The sequence below is a fragment of the Pocillopora verrucosa genome, chromosome 3, assembly GCF_036669915.1.
Source record: "Pocillopora verrucosa isolate sample1 chromosome 3, ASM3666991v2, whole genome shotgun sequence".
NCBI classification, from domain to species: domain Eukaryota; kingdom Metazoa; phylum Cnidaria; class Anthozoa; order Scleractinia; family Pocilloporidae; genus Pocillopora; species Pocillopora verrucosa.
The window spans coordinates 21,608,766-21,631,001 of record NC_089314.1 but is presented as its reverse complement, the minus strand read 5'-3'; the positions used below and the strand labels follow the sequence as shown (position 1 = coordinate 21,631,001).

The window sequence follows — 22,236 nt, the reverse complement described above, 5'->3', positions numbered from 1 at the left end:
TCTTGAGGAGATAGAAGCTCGTGTATTTGTTTTACTGCGACGACGCAACGGCGAAATTTCCCTCGAACAACTCTACCCCATGCTCCCTTCCCAAGCACTTCGTTTGTCTCCATGTAAATTTCAATTCGACTTATCACCCAGTTACGTGTTCTTAACTGACGCTGCAGATAAGTGATCTGTTGTTCCATCGCTCTCAGCTGTCCTCTGAGCTCTATGCTGGTTTGCTCCTGACCCTGCAGATAAGCAATTTGTTGTTCCATCGCTTTAAGCTCTATGCTGGTTTGCTCCTCACCCTTCTCATTAGTAAACTGTTGTTCCATCTCTCTCGGCTGTCCCCTCAGCTCTGTAATGAGTTCCTCCTGACCATCTCTAAGCCTGTTTCTCTGTATTCTTCGTGGCAATAAGTTTGTTAGTCGCTGTCCCATTTTTCACTCCTGTTTAACTGCCAATTAATGATGCGAAACTTCATTACGATGAAAGGTTAGCTGTAAAGAAAGTCCTCTATCTGTTGCAGTGGAGATATTATTTGTTTCCCTTCCGGTTATTTTGTTCCTTTCCATTTTTTAGGTCTTCCTGTTTATGTACATTGTTCTTGTTTCCATCTCTGACAGAGTTCGTATTGTCTTTGTTAAAGTCTTCTTTTTTTCGCCCTTCACCCTGTACCAGAAAAAAAAAGCACATTGTTGTTTAGGCATCCCTGGTAATACGTGGAAAAATCTAGGTGGATAAGGAAGTGGATGGATGTAAATTACAGCAGTTTCAACTCGGGACAACATTTCAGCTTTCCTGAACCAAAAGGATAGTAGAAATTGAAACATTTAAGAAAAATATTCAACCCGAAATAAATGCATCTTTATGTTGAGGAGGGGAATGGAAAAATATTATGCTGTTTATGGAAATGGGTGTTAACCATTCACAATTGACTGTTAGCAAAGATGGCAACAGAAATGGAAAAAGACTCCCTTTTTGCAAAGAAACTTGCGAAGGAAAAACTCAACGTAATTTTCCACTCACACTCGAGCGAAAGTTTTGCGGTATTAATTCTGCCTTGCATGTATTAGTACTGAGTAACAAAATCTTTTGTTCCGCTATGAAATAATAAAAACTTGATTTTCAATATCGCTCTCATCAACTCAAGAATTATTTGCATTCGCAATACCTCTAATATTGCCCAAAGCATGCGACACACGAGCTTCCAAACTACGCCTAGCTTTGTCGTTTGTTGTATTCTTAGAAAATAAGGAAAGTGAGATTTCTCTTACTTACTTGGTTTAATTCGTAACAATAGTCTCTGTCTAAGCGGTCGTTCATGCTCGTCACACAACCTACTACTTCTCTTAAATGACCTTTTTTGTGGCAAGTGAAGAGTCCATAAGATGACAGTTGATTAAGAAAACAATCATAACACTGAAAGTGACAAGAGCGTTTCTTCAAAAAATTTTCGTTATATTCGGAGATTGATTTTCATCTCCGTAGACTATGTGGCGTAGATTTGGGTTTTTAGAAGTGATCACTCTCGAAGAACTTGCAAATATAAAAAGTATGCTCGCTCTACTCGTCTTTGAAGTCAGCTGGAAATTGAGTGTTGTCTCCTAATTCGTATGCGCCAAACAACGATTAAAGCCGGCAAGCATTTTAAACTAGAGTAGTGGGGCCACCTTAAAGAGGATTTTCATTTGAAATGATGCTCATACACGTGAAAAACAGGGGCGAGAAATTTTCGCTTAAGATGTCGACTTGAGCTTACTATTATAAATAACTTTTAACCATAGTGAAATGTGTGTTTCGATCAAAACACACTGAGCTGTTTTCGTTCCTCTTCCGGATACGATACCTACATTCAGAGAATGAAAAAGGATTCAAAATTCTTTTTCCATAATTGCTTGATATTCAATTCAAAATTGGATCTTACAGGCATGCATACCATTAAAAATAAACATCATTTTTCCAAACAGCATAAGCACAACGAACAAGTTATTTTGGACCTCTTTTTGTTCGCCGCACGTAAATTAAAAGAAAAATTTTCCCTCACATAACAAACGTTGAATTAGCGGAATCTGAACAAACGCGTTGCATACCTTTAGTTTCGCTTTATCAGTCTCATGATGCTGTGTTTCAACGTTTGACCTGAAATCGGTCAAATGATTCTTCAAGTGATAGCACAAGATCTGTTGAAGTTTATTCACCTGTTTTTTTCATTCACCATCTGGTGTTAGCGTTATAAAGGTGCTGCGGATACTGAGTGCAGGAACACTCGGCAGTCAGAGCAATAATTCGTTTCCGCGAATGTAATACAATCTACGTACTGACATCTGCCTGTCGTTTTTCATTATCATGGAGATCTAGAAGCTTTGTTTATCAATTTCTTGTCATGTGCCATGTCTAGAAAGTACTAGTGAAGTATTGAAATGTCGTCGTATCTCAATCTTAAGTCCAAGTTAATTTCATGTTTAAAACTTTGACTATTTTGGCCATTTGATTACAGTGTTCGCGTTTGAAAATGAATACGTTAATGTCTGGGAATTCTTGTTGAACTTGACTCGGATGATAGTGCTCTGTCAGTTTTAGTTCTGCTTTACATGTCACTGAATATATTTTGCTTTCTATTATGCAGTTTTCGCTCAAGTTCGGGAATAATTGTGGAGTAAGCGACACAAGTCCCAGTCTTACAGCAGGTTGTATTAACGCGTAGCATTTCAATAGCAACCACATATTGGACAAAATATCAAGATCTTGCTTGATATGAGTAGTAGGGTTTCTCGGTAATAATTGAAGATTCCTAGAAAGTTCAGTAGAATGATTCGTGACATAAGCAGGAAGTAGAATGAAAATCACGACTCATGAATCTGAGAAGGAGGTGAGTTTGCAAAGTTTAATTGATAACTTATAGAGCAGAACAGTTTTATAATAAATCCATTCAAGCCTCGAATCGACATGTCTCAATTGTACTTAAAGGGCCATGATGCCACGCACCTTACTGTAGCGACACAACAGACCTTTTAAAATCAAACCGACCAATTTCCTCAAGTTTGATTGATTGTCACGCTAGAGTGCTATAAATATATCTGCAGTAACAAACTTGAGGTACCTGCTTCACCCCAAGGTTTCAAGCAGAATGATAACATTAAGCTGAGGTCTTTTTTCTTAATGTAGATACTATATTGATAGAAGAAGAGGATTTCTAACGCTTTTAGAGACGATATACTCTCCGCGTACATGTGAGTTATCAATGCCGTGACGGTCAAGAGACTTAAAGCCGCCGAGGATAAAGTACGCCAACAAGGGTACATTGTATTTTGAAACTGTTTTGCTGGAAATTTCATGATTCAATAATCCATGAGTTCATTTTGTGCGCTATTTATGTTAATACCTTAAGTTTTGATTCAAACTAAATTTTTTCTTAAAACTGTTATTAATGTAAATTTCTCTCATTCCTGCATCTAAGCAAAAAAATCCTTTCCACAAAGAGGTGACGGATTGCATTTTATCCACAAAAAGGGTGATGGGTTGTTATTGTAAACCTGTCGAGCTCAGTCAAGTCTCTTTTGGTGCCTAGTTTCAGATTTGGTTTTGTTTTGACTAAATAATATTTTTCCAGTAACGGGGTTAAGCCGGCTAAAGCCGAGTGAGTTCCATAAATCTATTAGAAATGACTCTGATAACACTGATTATTTCAACTCAAAGCTTTATCAGCTAGGCAGTTTTTACCAAAATTACTTGCAATTTACTAGTGCAGCTTCCTGATCAATTTTTCTTTCCACCAGAGGCGCATAGTATGCTGGTCTGTTTTCATGATAATTCATGGTTCTGAGACCCGCCACACCCCTACCCATACTTTTATTCAGTTCCCCTCCCCCTTCAAATACAAGGTCATTAAATGGTGTCAGCATTGTTTTTTTGAAAGATTATCACTTGTGTGCTCTCTAGAAAGTATGTGGATAACAGTCGCTCTTTTCGCCTTCCTGGTAACAAATTCAGCATGACTGCGAGTTATATTCTCATTCAAAATATTAAGGAGTGCGCCCTCTTTAAGGGACATGTTTTTTATGCTCCTAAAAAGTTGCGAGGCAAAGAATTAGACAAAGGAACGATACTCCAGAAAGATCCAGATGACAATACGCGGTTCCGAGTCGTTGAGGCCGATCGCAACGAAGTCTTCTTCGATAGGAGCTGCGTCGAGGGCCTCGACGATAAGTTGGAACTCCTTCCAGACGCATTAGCTGAAGCCCTTTTGGAGATTATTTCTCTAAAGGAACGACTTCGGTTTTTCAACCGAGAAACAAGACAGGTAAGTCATTTCCACTGATAAAGACAGTAAGAGTTGATGTGTCAGTTGCAATGCATTAGTCTGGGAGATCAGACTTTGATGCAATTACAGCTGTAGGTGCTTTGAATTGCGTTTCTCAGTTTCCTCGTACTTGGAACTAAACAGCAGTAAAAGGTTTCTGAAAATTATTGTTCTATTGGTAGACATGATATGTGACGACTGGAGTGTCAATTCAGGAAGCAAAATTTATGAGTCAGGCCATTTAGAACGATGGCTCCAATTAGATCAAATACTTCTGATTGCACTTCGTTAAGGAATGTTGTAACTAATAGTACATGCTTCTTCATCACAAATATCTAATAGTAATCAAACCGTAAAGATCTCGCCTTTTACTTAGCATACGAAACAGACAAGCGTAAATTGAGAAAACCACACATAATTGCTAGGCTGGCATAAAGGTTAAATCTCAAAGGAATGGGGCTGAATGAAAATTACAAAGAGATGCCTGTCGCAGCACGAAACGAACATTTATTGCTTAGATCCAAATTGTGTCCCGCTGTAATCCAGGCCATAAAGTTTTTAACATGGTGATGAGTTTCGAATAATTTACATTTGATTTGAGTTGATTGCACATTTTTCACTTGCGTGTTTACTCACGAGCATTCAGTCATAACATATTTGATGACTTGACTGGTTTTCATTTCAAGTGATCTGTAACGGTTGATATCTTAGGAATCGTGTGTCGAAATAAAATGCATTTATCTCCACTCAACGTTCTTTTCAGTTGACCTCGGTTTTTCTATTGATTTTATATGCAGAATCTTCATGAGAAATTTGAAGATGTCCTCCAAGCCGGATTCTATCGTCTTATAACTTTGTGAAAAATCGAACGTAATCAGTTTGATGCAAATTGTATACTCTTGTTGTGTTTCTATTTAAGTAGGCCATTAATAAGCTTTTGTGTCTATTAATCGATGAGCGAAACAATATAGTTTAGGATTTTTCTGCAGCTCCAATTGCATGTGATGTTCGGCTAACTGAGAAACAACAAGTTAGAAGATAGAGGAGGCTGTCATCCGTTTTGTCAACGGCGTGTATGTACAAAAACTATGATCTGAGTTGCCCACGAGGCATCGAACCTTCGGATTTCGTGCTCTGCTGCTCTGGGTTCTTAAATTATCCTGAGCCCACAAGTAGCAAATTTATGCACATTTTATTCAACTAGATAGAAATGTTGAGTTGCCTATAAAGAGGGTACTGTCAGTTTTGACTGAATGTGATATACGTTTCCTTTGGCCCTTTTCTAAATCCTCTCCAAAGTTTTGAATCAGCCAATATTCAGATATATACTTCACAGAAATGTGATTCAAGATCAACCAGCAGAACAAACAAACAAATTTAGAACAAAGCACAGGATCTCAAAACACATAAGGAGGGGTGTATGACTCAGATCAAACCAGTACAAGTTGTAAAACATTTTATTTAACCCAGTTATCAGAGAAACCAAAAGTTAAGCATAGGTGTGCTTTCAGGAAAGCAATCGGAAGGACACTTACCCAGATGCTGAACTTTTGAGACCGAGAACGCCTTCTACAGAAGGTATGTACGATGCTATCGAAGATATAATTTCAAACAGATATTGAGTGCAGATGATTAAGCGGAATAGTATGGAATAGAACTCTCTCTGCCTGGCTTACCAGAATTAGCACCGTAACATTTAAATTTCCGACGATAATTACTTTTGTATATCGATGTTTCGTGTATTTAAACATTATGCTGTGCTTCGAAATTCAACATGTGTCAATGTTATTCATGTAACTTCACTTGGTGAATAATTTTTTCATATTCAAACTCCCTGATATGTTTTGAAATTAACATGTGATATTTTTAAGGCGACTCTACTTCCCCCACCCCCCCCCCCTTCACCATTGAACAATCACTTGAGTTATTCTAATCTCAGATGCTGACGGGAGGAGATCACCCAGAAGACGGTCAGAATCTAGGTCTACCAAAAATGAACTGAAATTGCTGTGGGAACAAATCAATACGTTAACTGAGGAAAAAAAAGCACTTGAGAAGCAGTTGTCTGAAAAAGGTAAGGACCAAAGCAAACATGCCTTTTTCATTAGGTTTACTCTAAAAATTTATGAACTATAGAAAGGTACGTGACATGAAGCAGGAAGTGGAATGAAAAACAAACATCCAGTTAATTAAGCAACTCATGGATTTGAAAAAGAAGCGAGTTTACATTGAAGCAGAACGGCTTAATAATAATAGAGTCATTAAAGCTTCGATTTTACTTTGTAACTGCACTTGGTGAACTATTTTTTCATATTCAAACTTTCTGATATGTTTTGAAATATGAATATGATCCTTTAAAGGGCCTCTTCGCCCCCCCCCCCCCCCCCAATTACCATTGAACAGTCACACTTAGTTTATTATAATCTCAGATGTTGGCGGGGAGAGAGCACTCAGAAGTAGTAGGTCAGAATCAAGGTCTGCCAGACACGATGAGGAGCGTCAAAAACTGGAAAATGAATTAAAATCGCTAGGGGAACAGATCAACACCTCAACTGAGAGAATCAAAATACTTGAGAATCAGTTGTCCGAAAAAAGTAAGTACTATTTTAGTAGATTTTCTAATAATTTGAAAGTTCAGTAGAAAGGTACGTTGCATGAAGCAGGAAGTAGAATGAAAAGCAAATATTCAGCTGATGAAGCGACTTATGAATTTGAAGAGGAATTGCGTTCACGTTGTATTTTTTACGAAATGAAACAGGACGGTTTAATAATAGATTCCTTTAAGGGTCGAATCGACATGTCTTAATCTCGATTATATTTGCACTTGGTGAATTATTTTATCATAAGCAAAATTTCTGGTATGCTTCGAAATTAAATTAAATTTGAATTTTTACTGGACCTCTCTTCCCTCTGTCGCCCGCCATAAAATAAACCCGCTCACGTTACTTTAATCTCAGAATCAAGGTCTGCCAGACAAGACGAAGAGCGTCAAAAACTGGAAAATGAATTAAAATCGCTAGGGGAACAGATCAACACCTCAACTGAGAGAATCAAAACACTTGAGAATCAGTTGTCCGAAAAAAGTAAGTACTATTTTTGTAGATTTTCTAATAATTTGAAAGTTCAGTAGAAAGGTACGTTGCATGAAGCAGGAAGTAGAATGAAAAGCAAATATTCAGCTGATGAAGCGACTTATGAATTTGAAGAGGAATTGCGTTCACGTTGTATTTTTTACGAAATGAAACAGGACGGTTTAATAATAGATTCCTTTAAGGGTCGAATCGACATGTCTTAATCTCGATTATATTTGCACTTGGTGAATTATTTTATCATAAGCAAAATTTCTGGTATGCTTCGAAATTAAATTAAATTTGAATTTTTACTGGACCTCTCTTCCCTCTGTCGCCCGCCATAAAATAAACCCGCTCACGTTACTTTAATCTCAGAATCAAGGTCTGCCAGACAAGACGAAGAGCGTCAAAAACTGGAAAATGAATTAAAATCGCTAGGGGAACAGATCAACACCTCAACTGAGAGAATCAAAACACTTGAGAATCAGTTGTCCGAAAAAAGTAAGTACTATTTTTGTAGATTTTCTAATAATTTGAAAGTTCAGTAGAAAGGTACGTTGCATGAAGCAGGAAGTAGAATGAAAAGCAAATATTCAGCTGATGAAGCGACTTATGAATTTGAAGAGGAATTGCGTTCACGTTGTATTTTTTACGAAATGAAACAGGACGGTTTAATAATAGATTCCTTTAAGGGTCGAATCGACATGTCTTAATCTCGATTATATTTGCACTTGGTGAATTATTTTATCATAAGCAAAATTTCTGGTATGCTTCGAAATTAAATTAAATTTGAATTTTTACTGGACCTCTCTTCCCTCTGTCGCCCGCCATAAAATAAACCCGCTCACGTTACTTTAATCTCAGAATCAAGGTCTGCCAGACAAGACGAAGAGCGTCAAAAATTGGAAAATGAGCTTCAATTGCAGAAAGAACAAACCAACACCTTAATTGAGAAAAACGAAGCCGTTGAGGAGCAGTTATCCGAGATATGTATACAGACTCTGAAATTTTTTCAGTTGCTCCCAGCTCAAAATAATTGATCAAACCAGCGTAGTCGTTGTTTTTTTTTTAATGTAACTGTTTTTGTTCCCGTCAAGGCATCATATTTCTTTGTTCAATAAACGTTCTCGTCATTTGTCATCTTGGCAGATTCGCTCTTGGAACTATTTGACCAGCAACGAAGAAAGTGGAAGGAAGAGAGGAGTCAATTGATGAAAAGTGTAAAAGAACTCCAAGAAAACATAGACGAAGTAACACAAAGTGGAAGAGAAGAGAGAGATCAATTAATGGAAAAGCTAAAAGAACTCCAAGAAAACTTAGACGAAGTAACTAAAAGTGGAGGAGAAGAGAGAGATCAATTAATGGAAAAGCTAAAAGATCTCCAAGAAAACTTAGACGAAGTAACTCAAAGTGGGAGTAAAGAGAGGGGTCAATTAATGGAAAGGTTAAAAGACCTCCAAGAGGATTTGGATGAAGTAACACTGGCTAAAGAAGATGCTGAACAACAAGTATTGAACCTGAAAGCAGAGTCCAAAGTAAATGAAGAACATGTGAAAGGACTGAAAGAGTCTTTATCCACAATTCAACAAACTCAAGATGACCACAGACCAAAAGAGTCCTGCGAATGGGTTATTTCCCGCGACGAGATTTTCTTGACAAAAGAGATACTTGGGGAAGGTGCGTGGGGAAAAGTTCTCCTGGGAAGATTCAGAGGCTGCAAGGTAGCTGTGAAACAAGTTCACAACTTGGTTCTCTCCTCTTTTTCCAGATCCTTATTTGAAAGAGAAATGAAGATTGCTTCAAGATGCCGCCACCCTTATTTACTGCAGTTCATTGGGGCAACAAACGAGGGAGGACCTCCTCTGCTTGTAACAGAATTAATGGAAACCAGCTTACGAGCATTGTTAGACCCCCAGTTACAACCTCTCTCTGACTCAGAGATCTCCATCATCTCTTCGGACGTAGCACTCGCTCTTAATTACTTGCACCAAACTAAGCCTCTACCCATCATCCATCGCGATATCAGCAGTGCTAACGTGTTGCTATGGCGTCATGGTCGGCAATGGCGGGGCAAAGTGTCAGATTATGGCACGGCTAATTGCATTCAGCAAATAATGACACCTGGGCCTGGAGCACGGATCTATAGTGCTCCTGAAGCTGTTACTAAAGACAAACAGACAATCAAGGTAAGTGATAACATTGTTGAAGAAATGAGCTTGCTGTCCTGGACCCACAATCTCCGTCATAGTTTTCGAAGCTGTCCCTATTACGATGAGTGATATCGGGAACGCAATTTCTGAAGGAACACGATTGTCTTGAAAAGCCCCACTTATTTCAGTAAGGTCAAGCCTCATTTATCTCGGTTTTGCAGTAGCAAGTGTAATCAAAGCCAGAGAAATAGCGAATTTATAGATATCTCCTTGCAGACAAACGTTTTATAGTAGAGGAAATTAATCAGATACGTTTTGACAAAATGATAGCTGCAAAATTTTGCTACCTTATGTATCAAATGGACAAATAACAACATAACCTGAAAGAAAACAATAAATTACACCCTAACTTTGTTGCTCCTGATCCTTTTTCCTCGAATAGCCTTTTGCGGTTAGGGCCCTTTGTCAGGGCGATAACAAAGGCTAACGCTCGAAACGTCAGCTTTCCCAAACTCTTTACGGTGGGTTATTTACATCATCAACTCAGTTGATAATACTTAATTACCTTGTTATACTATTCCACCGACGCAGCACCACAGTTTCTTTAGAAATCTACCCCCTTTATTCATGTAGCTAATAGTGTCGGGTTACATGCATGGGTAAACTGAGTACGCTGCAGATAGCATGTGGTATTCGTTTATCCGCCACTGCATCAATTTTGTAAGAAAATTTATCAGACTTTTGATATTGTTGTCGTCAGATTGATGTGTACAGTTTTGGAGTTCTTCTATGTGAGATGTGCACGCAGAAATTGCCGGATCCTGACCGGCGAGAGGAACAAATATCCCAAGTTACAAACCAAGAGTTTAAAAGCCTCATACAACGTTGTGTGCGACCAAACCCTGAGCGGCGACCTAATATGGAGGAAATCAGTTCTGAACTAGAGGCCCTGTTTGACCCCCAGTCAGAAAGGGAAGGCGATATACCATCAATTGGGAAGATAGAGCAAATGTATAGAAGTGCTACTATAGGAGCTAAAGATGAAGATCAGCCGAGAGAAATTCATCAAGAAGCAAATGAACCGCACACGATAAGCAGCATACATCCAAGCCGAGAAATAGCTGACTGGATCATCCCACGTGACCAAATTGAGCTGACAGATAAATGGCTTGGCAAAGGATCATGGGGCAGGGTCTTCGAAGGCAAGTATAATGGCTGTGCCGTCGCTGTGAAGCAAATCCACGAGACTCTTCTTTCTCCTGACAGCCAAAGTTTGTATGCGCAAAAGATAGACGTGGCTTCAAGATGCCGCCACCCTTGCTTACTCCAGTTCATCGGAGCAACTAACGATGAAGGATTTCCTTTGATTGTGACAGAACTCATGGAAACAAGTCTAGAATTATTGTTAACCTCGCGCTCTCTCTCAGACCAAGAAATCACCTTTATTTCTAAGGATGTAGCTGGGGCATTGAGCTACCTCCACCACAAATTGCCTTCTCCAATTGTCCACCGGGACGTTAGCAGTGCCAATGTGTTGCTATGGCCGCAAGGTCAGCAGTGGAGAGGAAAATTGACCATTTCCATTGCTACAACTTTCCAGCGGGAAACCATGACAACTGTTCCAGGTGATATGAAATACAGTGCACCAGAGACAATTACTTCAACACAAACTGTGAAGGTTGGTGATGGTTTGTAATTTAACAGATAGTGTAATATACCATACGGTTTGAACCCAGATGTCACAACTGATTGTGCGGTTTCAACGTCTGAGTGAGGGTACGATCAAGTGCTCTGCATGGCTTCGGATCCAAAAGCCATTTGCTGAAATGCAGGAAAAAATTTTGCGGCTTTTTGACGTTAAAATAATCCTCCACTGGAGCATAGTTGCATTTCGTTAATAGTCCTCAAAATCGTCAACGATTTCTTTAATTATTTTGAGCTATTATTAATTTACCCTTGACGTTTTTGTGATATTGGCATAAATCTAAATCTAGCATTGCGCACGATTTGGCCTTTTGTCCATTAACAGTAAGTAAGGGAATTTATTTTTTATGTTTTGATTAGGTGGATGTCTACAGTTTTGGTGTTCTTCTGTGTCAGATGTGCATCTGGGAATTGCCAGATCGTGAAAGGCGCAGCCAACAAGTCGAAATGGTGACACACCATGTGATTCAAGACTTGATAAAGGAATGTTTGGAAAGAGATCCTAAGGATCGACCAGGCATCGAGAGAATCGTTAACGAGTTGGGCAAGGGCAAGCCCCACTTATTTCAACAAGGTCAAACCTCATTTATCTCGGTTTTGCAGTAGCAAGTGTTATCAAAGCTAGAGAAATAGCGAATTTAGGGATATCTCCTTACAGGCAAACGTTTTCTCGTATAAGAAATTAATCAGATACGTTTCGACATAATGATAGCTGAAAAATCTTGCTATCTTATGTATCGGATGGACAAATAACAACATAACCTGAAAGAAAACAATCAAGTTTTCATAGTGATTTAAAAGTTAGAAACCCGTTCGATTATAAAAAATCATTTATCTAATTAAGCCCTTTGATCATGTAAGTGCAGTCATCAAGGTTCATAGGACCATATGACTCATTATAACCGTGAGAAATATCCATAATTATCATTATCCAAGCCCGGCAACTCGTTCAAATTTTGCTATTTGTTTCTAAAACTTACCTTTTCCGTGCCATTGAGCTCGGGGCTCCTTAGTTGAGGACCATATTTTTCAATTTTTGTGTAAAGTCAGTACATGTACTTTTTTGCAGGTTTAGAATGTTTTATAAGGTGCAAATTCGGGAACCTCGGGTGTGCCTATAAGGCCCTATATATCAGTCATTTAAAACCAGATATACGCATCGGGGAGCTTTGAATATGATAGGTTATTTACGTATCTCTGGTCATTTTGTTTTATAGCGTACTTAATCTTTGTAGGATGTTGTGCACCGAATGTCTTTTTTGTTGTTGAGAGAGAGAGAGAGAGAGAGAGAGAGAGAGAGAGAGAGAAAGTCTACGAGGGGTCAGAGAGGTTTGACCCAGTAATTTTCTGCGTCTTAACCTGGCCATTTTTCTGTTTTAAAAACAGAAAACTCGCCGGTCAAGAACAAAAAAAGATCAAAGGCTCGTTTTCCACTTGTGTTTTGAAGTCAAGTTTAACATTTCTTTTTTTCTATCCTTTTAAGGTTTAATATGTGATCTTTTGGTTGCTATTATACGGATTAGCAGCCCAGCACTGCGAGAGCAAAGAATTGTATAAATAGCTTAAACCTTTGATAACTTCAGAAAGTGATTTCATAACACGAGCAAGCCAGGCTAATTGGCATACGTTTAGCTGCCAACCAAAATTGTAAAGAATATATTGGTATAATTAAGGAGTAGTCTTGGCTCATTAAACTCTTATTACAGCTTCTCCGGATTTTTGCATATTTCGCCTTTGGTTAGTCACTACAGGAACAGAACGGAAGCAAAATGAACGCGAGCGTGTTTATCATTGTATGTTTTAGTAGTGTCAACTGTAAGGAATGTAAGTGATTCCATTTTATAAGAATATGCATCATGTTGAACTAAACGAAGGAAAATGATTCATTTGTAACACCGACTCGCGAACATCTTTGAATCTAGTTTGAAAGACTTTTAAAGTATGACCAGAAAGGTGTTTGAGTTTTTGTTTGCACTGCAGTACTGTAATTCAACCATTGATAAGTATTCGAAGTATTGTACATGTAAGTAAATATTAAATTTTCAGCTTGTGTGAAATGAGAAATATTTATTTAGTGTAGTTTTCCTGAAATTTCACGCTGATAAACGGCACGGTTAGGAGACGTCATGCAACCAAAGATCTGTAGCGATCACTGGAATTTCGAAAATGCGATCTTAAGGTGCAGAGGGAGAGAGCAGCTACTAAGGCGGGTGATTTTTTTTCCTTTGCTTCAGTACAGGCACCAATTTGGAACGCCCATTAACCCCTTTCTCAAATTAATAATTCTCCTTACTGTCAACAATACAATTCTTACAATAATAGTTCAGAGAATTTAGTATTGGATCAGCTAATTATCCCCAAATTTATATTTTTCTTTATTCTCGTCACTTACCTGGTTAATACTATATTGATATTGTAAGGAGAAATTTTGTCTTGGTCACTCATGGGAGTTAAAGGTTTAACAACAGGCAAGTCCAGCGACACTTCCGCTACCACCATGGTCATGTAATGGTGTTCATTCAAAACCAGAACAAAACAAAGCCATCTGAAATAGCTTAGCTAAACCCTTACACGGACCGTCTTGAAAAAACGTGTCTCAACTGTCCACCATTACCATACAGCCGGCAGTTGGTGTAATCCTCCCTACTTTGTAAACGTGTTGGCCAGAATAAGAGGAAAGAGATATAAGAATTAACAAATAGAGAAGCCTTGACTGTGCTCTGTTCTGTTAAGCCAATCAGAATCCCTGTTAGAATGGTTCAAATAATCTGATTGGCTGTACAAGACTAAAGCCGTCAAAAGTGTCAAACCATCAGAGTTCACATTCTGCAATAGTTTACAAACTAAAATAGTTCGGCAGGTCGAATTTAACACTTTCGCCCGAAGTTTTTAAGTCTCTAATACAGAATCTTGAAGTGAAATGTTCAGTGAACTTCAGCCGAATTATGGCTCATAAAAACACGCAAGTTTTTTCACATGACAAGGTAGAAAACAAACAGTTCAAGGCGAGTCTATTTTGAATGAACGACAGCCGAATTCACCGGAACATGAAGATCGCTCGGGATGACAGCACGGCAAAACTCGGCTGCAGTGACTGATGTGACTTTCCATTCAACGAATCGGAAAGGGCATCAAAGCAATCTGTTATTTTTTTACTCGAAGGGCGGCCGATGAAGTTTCTGAGGCTTGCTTTACTGTGATGACCGGAGATCGCCATGATAAGCGAGCCGCGATGGACTTCAGCATAATCATATTCGCGCAGACACCGTCATGATTAGAATGAATTTTAACAGTTCTGCCAGTTTGGTTATATTTTTCATCATTTCTGTTTTGTTCAGTTTTGTATTTGAACACTGAACTTTATATACTATATAAGTGTTAGCTGTGTTTGGTTTTTATTTCCGTACGTAAGCTTGCAATCTAACTGAGCGTGAAAATCTTTAAAACTTGGAATGTCTATTTTGTTTTTCCTTTGAGGATTTTCGTATCTGCTCACGTTTCAATAACGTAAATTACGGCCCTGGTAAGTTTACAAACCTTTGTTTGGTTCTTCTGTTGCTACTTGCCGGTTCGCTTGTTCTGAAATTTCACCTTCAATTATCGGAAAAAAGCTAAAAAGATGTCCCGGAAAAGGTCGAACATAGTACAATCTGGCAGATGGCGCGACAGCTTTAGCTCAGCTCTATACTCTATACTCTCTTAGAGCACGCTCTTTCAACCAATGACAGCGCACGTTATATCCGAACTTTATTATAATGTTAGACAGGGGTCACCTAATGCTTACCTTCCTTCTTGAAATAGGCCTTTAGTTTTATTTGATCACAATAATGAAATAAACTCATTGAATAACTAATCGTGCTATTATCGAAGTTAGCCTAAACAGGCAGAGCGTGAAGCGAGAGAGACTAGCAGTATGACTCTGTGGTAATTATGTCTTTTCCAAGTTCTGAAAATTTCGTTCCATTTTGATTATTTTAATATCATTATTTTTTTTGTAAGATATTTACAAAGGCAGCTCTACTCTAAAAAATAACATTCTGATCCAAAAGTATTTGTTACTTAGCTTAATTTGAGATATGTCTGCAGTTTATCCAGAACACCATGGTTACTATACTGTGGAAATTCCCGTCTAATCCTGTTTTGTTGAGGAATCTATGTCACCTCCCATGCAAATGTCTTGCAAGTTAATCCTCGGACGTTCGCGATAAAAGCATTCTTCTCCCAGTGATTCTTCTCCCATGTTTACTGGCTTGGGGACCCCATCTACGGGTTTAAGGTCTGCTGAATTATGTCACTAAAACCTCCAGCTACTTGAAATATGATCCAAGATGTAGAAAAAGAAATGTCCTGTTGAGCACAACGAGACGAGGACGAGAATTTTGTTCCCTAGGGTACAGAAATTCAACATTTGAATCAATTCTCCTGAAGAAACATGAAAGGTAAAGGATTAAAGTTCATCGGGAGTATACTTCCGAACCCAGTATACAAGATCCGGAGCTCAAGTTTGATTGATTGTCACGCTTTAAGAAGAAGAGACATAAACATATATTTTATGAGCTCTTATGTGCTATAATGATATATCCGCAATAACGACCTTGAAGTACTAACACTCGAACTTGTTGTTGAAATTTTGCCTGGAATTATTGTGACTAAGTGACCGATGGTAAGGCCAAAAGGCTGAAAGGCAAGTCCTCTGAACCATGAACCAGATTTTGATTATTTCCAAAAACAGTATGCATTTCCTTGGTTGAAAACGTTCAATATTTGAAATTGGAAACTATGCAGGCTTCCAGAAGCAGGCATATTTCCTATTCCAACGCTACGACAAAGCTTTAAAAAATAACGAAATTATTAGTTTAGAGTTGTTAATAAGTGCGAATCACTTACCGCTTTCTGATCGATTTTTCGTTTTACTTGAGGTGCAAAGCATTTGAGTCTGGAGCAGGTATGTTAATTCACGGCTCAAAGACACACCCCACCCTCACCCATACTTTTAGTTAGCCGCCCCTCCCCAAATAGGATGTCATTTCACAGTCTCAGTATCGTGTTTTTGAAAGATTATCACTTGCTTACTGTCTGAAAAGTGTATGGATAACACTCGCTCTTTTCGCGATGTTAAAAACGAATTCATCATGACTGTACATTACCTTCTAATTCAGAACATTAAGGAATGCGGTCTCATTGAGTGACATGTTTTTCATGTTTCTAAGAGGTTGTGATGAAAAAAATTAGAAAGAGGAACGAGACCACAGGAAGATCCAATTGACAAAACGCAATTTGTTGTTAAATTTTGTTAAACCGTCTCCATGGTAATCAAAAACGACAGGTAAATGTCAATAAGTAGATTGTATTACACTCGCGGAAACGAATTACCATTTCGACTGCGAAATGTTCCTGCACTCAGTATCTGCAGCACCTTAATAACGCAAACACCAAATGGTGAATAAAGAAAAGAGGTGAGTAAACTTCAACAGATTTTGTGCTATCACTTGAAGAATCACTTGACCGAACTCAGTTCAAACGTTGAAACAAATCATCATGAGATTGACAAAGCGAAACTAAAGTATGCAACGCGTTTGTTCAGATTCTGCTTATTCGACGTTTGTGATGTGAGGGAAAATTGTTGTTTTAATTTACGGGCGGCGAACAAAGAGATTTTGATTGTTTGAGAATTTAAAGTGTTTTTTCGTCTGGCAGCCTCACGCAGTCGCTTTTTCACGATTTCACGAACTGTCTAAGAGGTATACGGATAACAGTCGCTCTTTTTGCGATGTTAAAAACAAATTCAGCATGACTGTACATTACCTTCTAATTCAGAACATTAAGGAATGGGCCCTCTTCAAGTAATATGTTTTTCATGCTTCTAGGAGGTTTTGATGCAAAAAATTGAAAGAGGAACGAAACTGCAGGAAGATCCAGGTGACAAAACGCAATTAGTTGTCGCTGTCACAACGAAGTCGTCTTCGATAGGGACTGTGTTGAGGGCCTCGACGATAATTTGAAACCCCCTTAAGATGCCTTAGCTGAACTGTTTTCGGGACTCTTTCTCTTGAGGAACGACTACAGTTATTACTGTAGTTATTATTACTACAGTTATCCAACCGACATACAGGACAAGTAAGTCATTTCCACCTATAAATACAGTAAGAAATTCAATGTCAGTTGCCATTCATTAGTCTGGGATACTAGACTTTGAAGAAAATACTGCCATGGGCGCTTTCAGTTCTAATGACTCGGAACTAAACAGCAGTGAAGGGTTTCGGCATGAAAATTTTTCTGTCGGCAGACATGATACGTGACGACTGGCGTGTCAAACCAGGAAGTAGAAATAATGAGTCAGCCCATTAAGAACGATGGCTTCAATTAAAATCGTATATCACACGTAGCCAAAACTGACAATGCCCTCTTTATAGGCAACTTGAAATTTCTATTTAGTTGAATAAATGCATATAAATTTGCTACCTGTGGGCTCAGGATAATTTAAGAACTCAGAGCATCAGAGCACGAAATCCGAAGGTTCCATGCCTCGTGAGCAATTCAGATCATTATTTGCAGAATGCTCATGAGAAAATTTAGAATTAATTAAGCGTTTAACCCCTTAAATCCCAAGATATCAGTGATTGTCAGTTCTCCCCGCCAGCTGCTAGACATTTCTTTATAACTTAGTTAAAAGAATTTGGAATTAGATCAAAATGACAACTTCTACCTGATAAGTTTGAGTGTTTTCTTTACCTGTTTGCTGGATAATGTATAGCTATTGTTCAGTGGGAGAAGTTTAATTTTGATCACTTCTGGGAGTTAAGGGGTTAATCGTTTGCCTCACGATGTAAGAATCGGTCTAATGAATCGTGTAATGATACGCGACGTTTCAAATGCTATACTGCTAGCCTTCGTCAGTCAGGCGACGACTGAGGACTCGCAGCATAGTTGTTGAAATGTCGCGATCGATACACGATTGATAAAACTGACTCGTAAATCGGGAGACAAACAATTAAACGTTCGGTTATCCATAAAACCACGAAGAACAACGACACTCCCTATAAAATTTATTGGATTTTTCAGAAGCTACATTCATTTGGATCCTGACCAGATATCTCGTTCTCTCTTAACTGAGAGGTTTTTAAGAAAAAAAAACCTTAGCTTTTGGGTCACTTGCACTTAAAATAGCTTTCAAAAGCGTTTCTATCAATGTCAAAGCTCTATTGGCAACCATTCAAGTGGCTTGATTATTTAACACTAAAATGTAACTGATCCTCTAATTTAGTGGCTGCAAGAGTTCTGTCGCCAGGAGGGCTCGTTGAAAACAACAAATGACGATAAAATACGATTATGGTTACACTCGAGCGAAAGTAGCCTCACAGCGGACTTTGTCAGGGAAACAATTTAAAAGGCCACTGATGAAATTTTCAGGTAATCATTAAAAAGAAATGTCTGGCTTTGTTCTGTGTGATTATCTCTGATTCAATCAATACCAGCGTCTGGCTGGTTAAAAGTTCGTTCATATTGACTCTGCGTTAACAGAATTGTTCCGTTACTGAAGCTTTACTTTTTTTTTTTCTTAAATGAAAGACTTCCAGATAAAACTTGTAAATCCTCGGGCGATGCCAACCATTTTTCAAAGAGCATGTTCAAACGGCAGCTAGCTTGTTCATTCATACGGTCAATTCAAGGGCGGTTGAGTCTGTTGTTGAGCAAATCTCCAAACCTCGCTTATTTCTGGTTTCGCGACTCTAGTGGGCATCAAAGTTTGTCAACATTCAAGTTTGTTCGAGCCATGTTCCCTTAAAATGGTTCGAATTACGACTATATTTGGTATGTCCCATAATCAAAATTAAAAAAGCGGAAAAAAACTTGGACAAATTGAATTTTTTTGGAATTTTGGTATCAATTTTTGTTAAAAAAAACTAAATTATAGAAAACAGAGCATGCGTTTGATTAAAAGTAAGTACTTAAAAATTAACGAACTTTAAGTAGCTCTAAATTGAATGTACTTTTTCATGTAATGCTCGCCACCTGCTCATCGTAAAAAGCATTTTCATGCTAAAGATTAGGCAAAATATCGATCTCTTTTCGCTCCACGATAAAACTCTCCTCGAAAGTCCATATGGTCTAAGGAGATCCGGATTTTTAAAATCCCGTGTGGTGTTGCTCGGTTGGAGACTGGTACTAGACACACGTGACAGCCAGCTTGCCGCGATCAGTTGTTCTGTGGATCATTCCTCTTAGCACGAGTTTTTTCAACAATAAGTCTGCCTTGATTGCAATTCGTCCCCTTAGAAAAAGGATCCAGCTGCGACGTGCACGTAAGTTTATCTTCGCTGGCACCTATCAACTTTTTACTGTTAAACTTAAAACAACTGCCAATCCGTTTGCACTTTGTTTCTCGTCTTCTTAACAATTATTTCCAATTCAAACCCAAGAAACGTTCAAATAAGGGTACGTCGTTTCATTGACTTTGAGTTCCAGTTGATTGACACTAAAAAGTCTTACACATTTTAATCTAGAGTTTTTTCGTGGAACCGTGCCATGGAGGTGATTTAGAACAGCCTACTTTTAACTATAAATCCTATACTCAATTTCTTGCTCTGAATTAAGTGTGACAAACTTTCACCTGGTTCACTATATAAAACTTCAAGGTCATCCAGAAGCGCTGTGCGCATTCGCTGATGTTTTGCTGTTAAGTGGCGAACAAAGGGAACCAAACTTCGAGGAAACCTATCATAGGTTATGTATGGCTACTCGAATGGATTTCATAAATGAGCTCTGGTGACTAAAGGACCGGGAGGAGTGAGGAAATTCCCTCAACACAGTCCCTATCGAAGACGACTTCGTTGTGACAGCGACAACTAATTGCGTTTTGTCACCTGGATCTTCCTGCAGTCTCGTTCCTCTTTCAATTTTTTGCATCGAAACATCCTGGAAGCATGAAAAACATATTACTTAAAGAGGGCCCATTCCTTAATGTTCTGAATTAGAAGGTAATGTATAGTCGTGCTGAATTTGTTTTTAACATCGCAAAAAGAGCGACTGTTATCCGTATACCTCTCAGACAGTTAGTGAAATCGTGAAAAAGCGATTGCGTGAGGCTGCCAGACGAAAAAACACTTTAAATTCTCAGTCTGCATTTTGTACTCACTCTGTAGTCATTTTGTACCTAGCCTACATTTTGTATCCGGTCTGCACTCTGCATTCTGCAGTCCCCTGCAGTCTGCATTTTGTAATAACAGGTATCCGTGGCACCAATACAGTTTGTTTTTGGTTACATACAGTTATTTGCACAGTTATTTTCGTTCTTTTCCCGCGTTAATAATCTTTCCTTTTGTAAAAATGTAGACATCACTGACTATGTTTCAATTCATTCACCCACCCGAAAAAAAAAACACTTGCATGCATGGCTTACGTGCTTGCGTAAGCGTTTTTCCGAACGGCATAAGCACAACGTATTAGTTATTTCGGACTGAGAAACAATCAAATCTCTCTTTGTTCGCCGCACGTAAATTAAAACAACAATTTTCCCTCACATCACAAACGTCGAATAAGCAGAATCTGAACAAACGCGTTGCATACTTAAGTTTCGCTTTGTCAATCTCATGATGATTTGTTTCAACGTTTGAACTGAGTTCGGTCAAGTGATTCTTCAAGTGATAGCACAAAATCTGTTGAAGTTTACTCACCTCTTTTCTTTATTCACCATTTGGTGTTTGCGTTATTAAGGTGCTGCAGATACTGAGTGCAGGAACATTTCGCAGTCGAAATGGTAATTCGTTTCCGCGAGTGTAATACAATCTACTTATTGACATTTACCTGTCGTTTTTGATTACCATAGAGACGGTTTAACAAAATTTAACAACAAATTGCGTTTTGTCACCTGGATCTTCCTGTATTAGAAGGTAATGTACGGTCATGCTGAATTCGTTTTTAACCGCAAAAAGAGCTAGTGTTATCCATTCACTTTTCAGACAGTAAGCAAGTGACAATATTTCAAAAACACAATACTGGGACTGTTAACTGACATCCTATTGGGGGAGGGGTGGCTAAACAAATGTATGGGTGGGGGTGGGGTGGGTCTTTGAGCCGTGAATTAACATACCTACTGCAGACTCATATCCTTTGCACCTCAAGTAAAACGAAAAATCGATCAGAAAGCGGCAAGTGATTCCCACTTATTAACAACTCTAAACTAATAATTTCGTAGTTATTTTTTAAAGCTTTGTAGCGTTGGAATATGAAATATGCTTGCTTCTGGAAGCCTACATAGTTTCCAATTTCAAATATTGAAAGTTTTCAACCAAGGAAATGCATACTGTTTTTGGAAATAATCAAAATCTGGTTAATGGTTCAGAGGACTTGCCTTTCAGCCTTTTGGCCTTACCATCGGTCACGTAGTCACAATAACTCCAGGAAAAATTTCAACAACAAGTTCGAGTGTTACCAGCGAAGGATATCGCTAAAACTTGTAGGTGTCAATGTCCGGTGTCAAACTACAGATAAAAAAAAAAAACCGAACTATTCTCAATGACACGAGAAAAAAGTTCGAACAAGCGTTGCATAGTATAACTGCGAGTTGATATCGACCGACACTCAGAGCGAAAAACAAAGAAAACCTCTGCTTAGCGAACGTAATCCTTTTGTATCAGACCACATGGTTAAGTGGGCACTTCAAGGTCGTTATTGCGGATATATCATTATAACACATAAGAGCTCATAAAATATATGTTCATGTCTCTTCTTCTTAAAGCGTGACAATCAATCAAACTTGAGCTCCGGATCTTGTATACTGGGTTCGGAAGTATACTCCCGATGAACTTTAATCCTTTACCTTTCATGTTTCTTCAGGAGAATTGATTCGAATGTTGAATTTCTGTACCCTAGAGAACAAAATTCTCGTCCTCGTCTCGTTGTGCTCAACAGGATATTTCTCTTTCTACATCTTGGATCATATTTCCAGTGCCTGAAGGTTTTAGTGACATAATTCAGCAGACCTTAAACCCGTAGATGGGGTGCCCAAGCCAGTAAACATGCA

At 38.5% G+C, this 22,236-nt stretch overlaps 1 protein-coding gene and 1 pseudogene across 1 annotated transcript; one reads left to right on the top strand and one right to left on the bottom strand.

Moving 5' to 3' along the window:
• Nucleotides 1–425, bottom strand: part of LOC136279647 (uncharacterized) — a 5,698-nt pseudogene extending 5,273 nt beyond the window's left edge.
• Nucleotides 426–3,924: 3,499 nt separating this feature from the next.
• LOC136279381 (probable serine/threonine-protein kinase drkD) lies at nt 3,925–13,219 on the top strand. Its single transcript, XM_066163055.1, has 10 exons — nt 3,925–4,288; nt 5,800–5,866; nt 6,228–6,362; nt 6,718–6,882; nt 7,246–7,371; nt 7,735–7,860; nt 8,509–9,545; nt 10,270–11,187; nt 11,574–11,787; nt 12,697–13,219. The coding sequence occupies exons 1-10, from the start codon at nt 3,980–3,982 to the stop codon at nt 12,768–12,770; spliced, it is 3,171 nt and encodes a 1,056-aa protein (XP_066019152.1). The 5' UTR covers nt 3,925–3,979; the 3' UTR covers nt 12,771–13,219.
• The last annotated feature ends 9,017 nt before the right edge of the window (nt 13,220–22,236 follow it).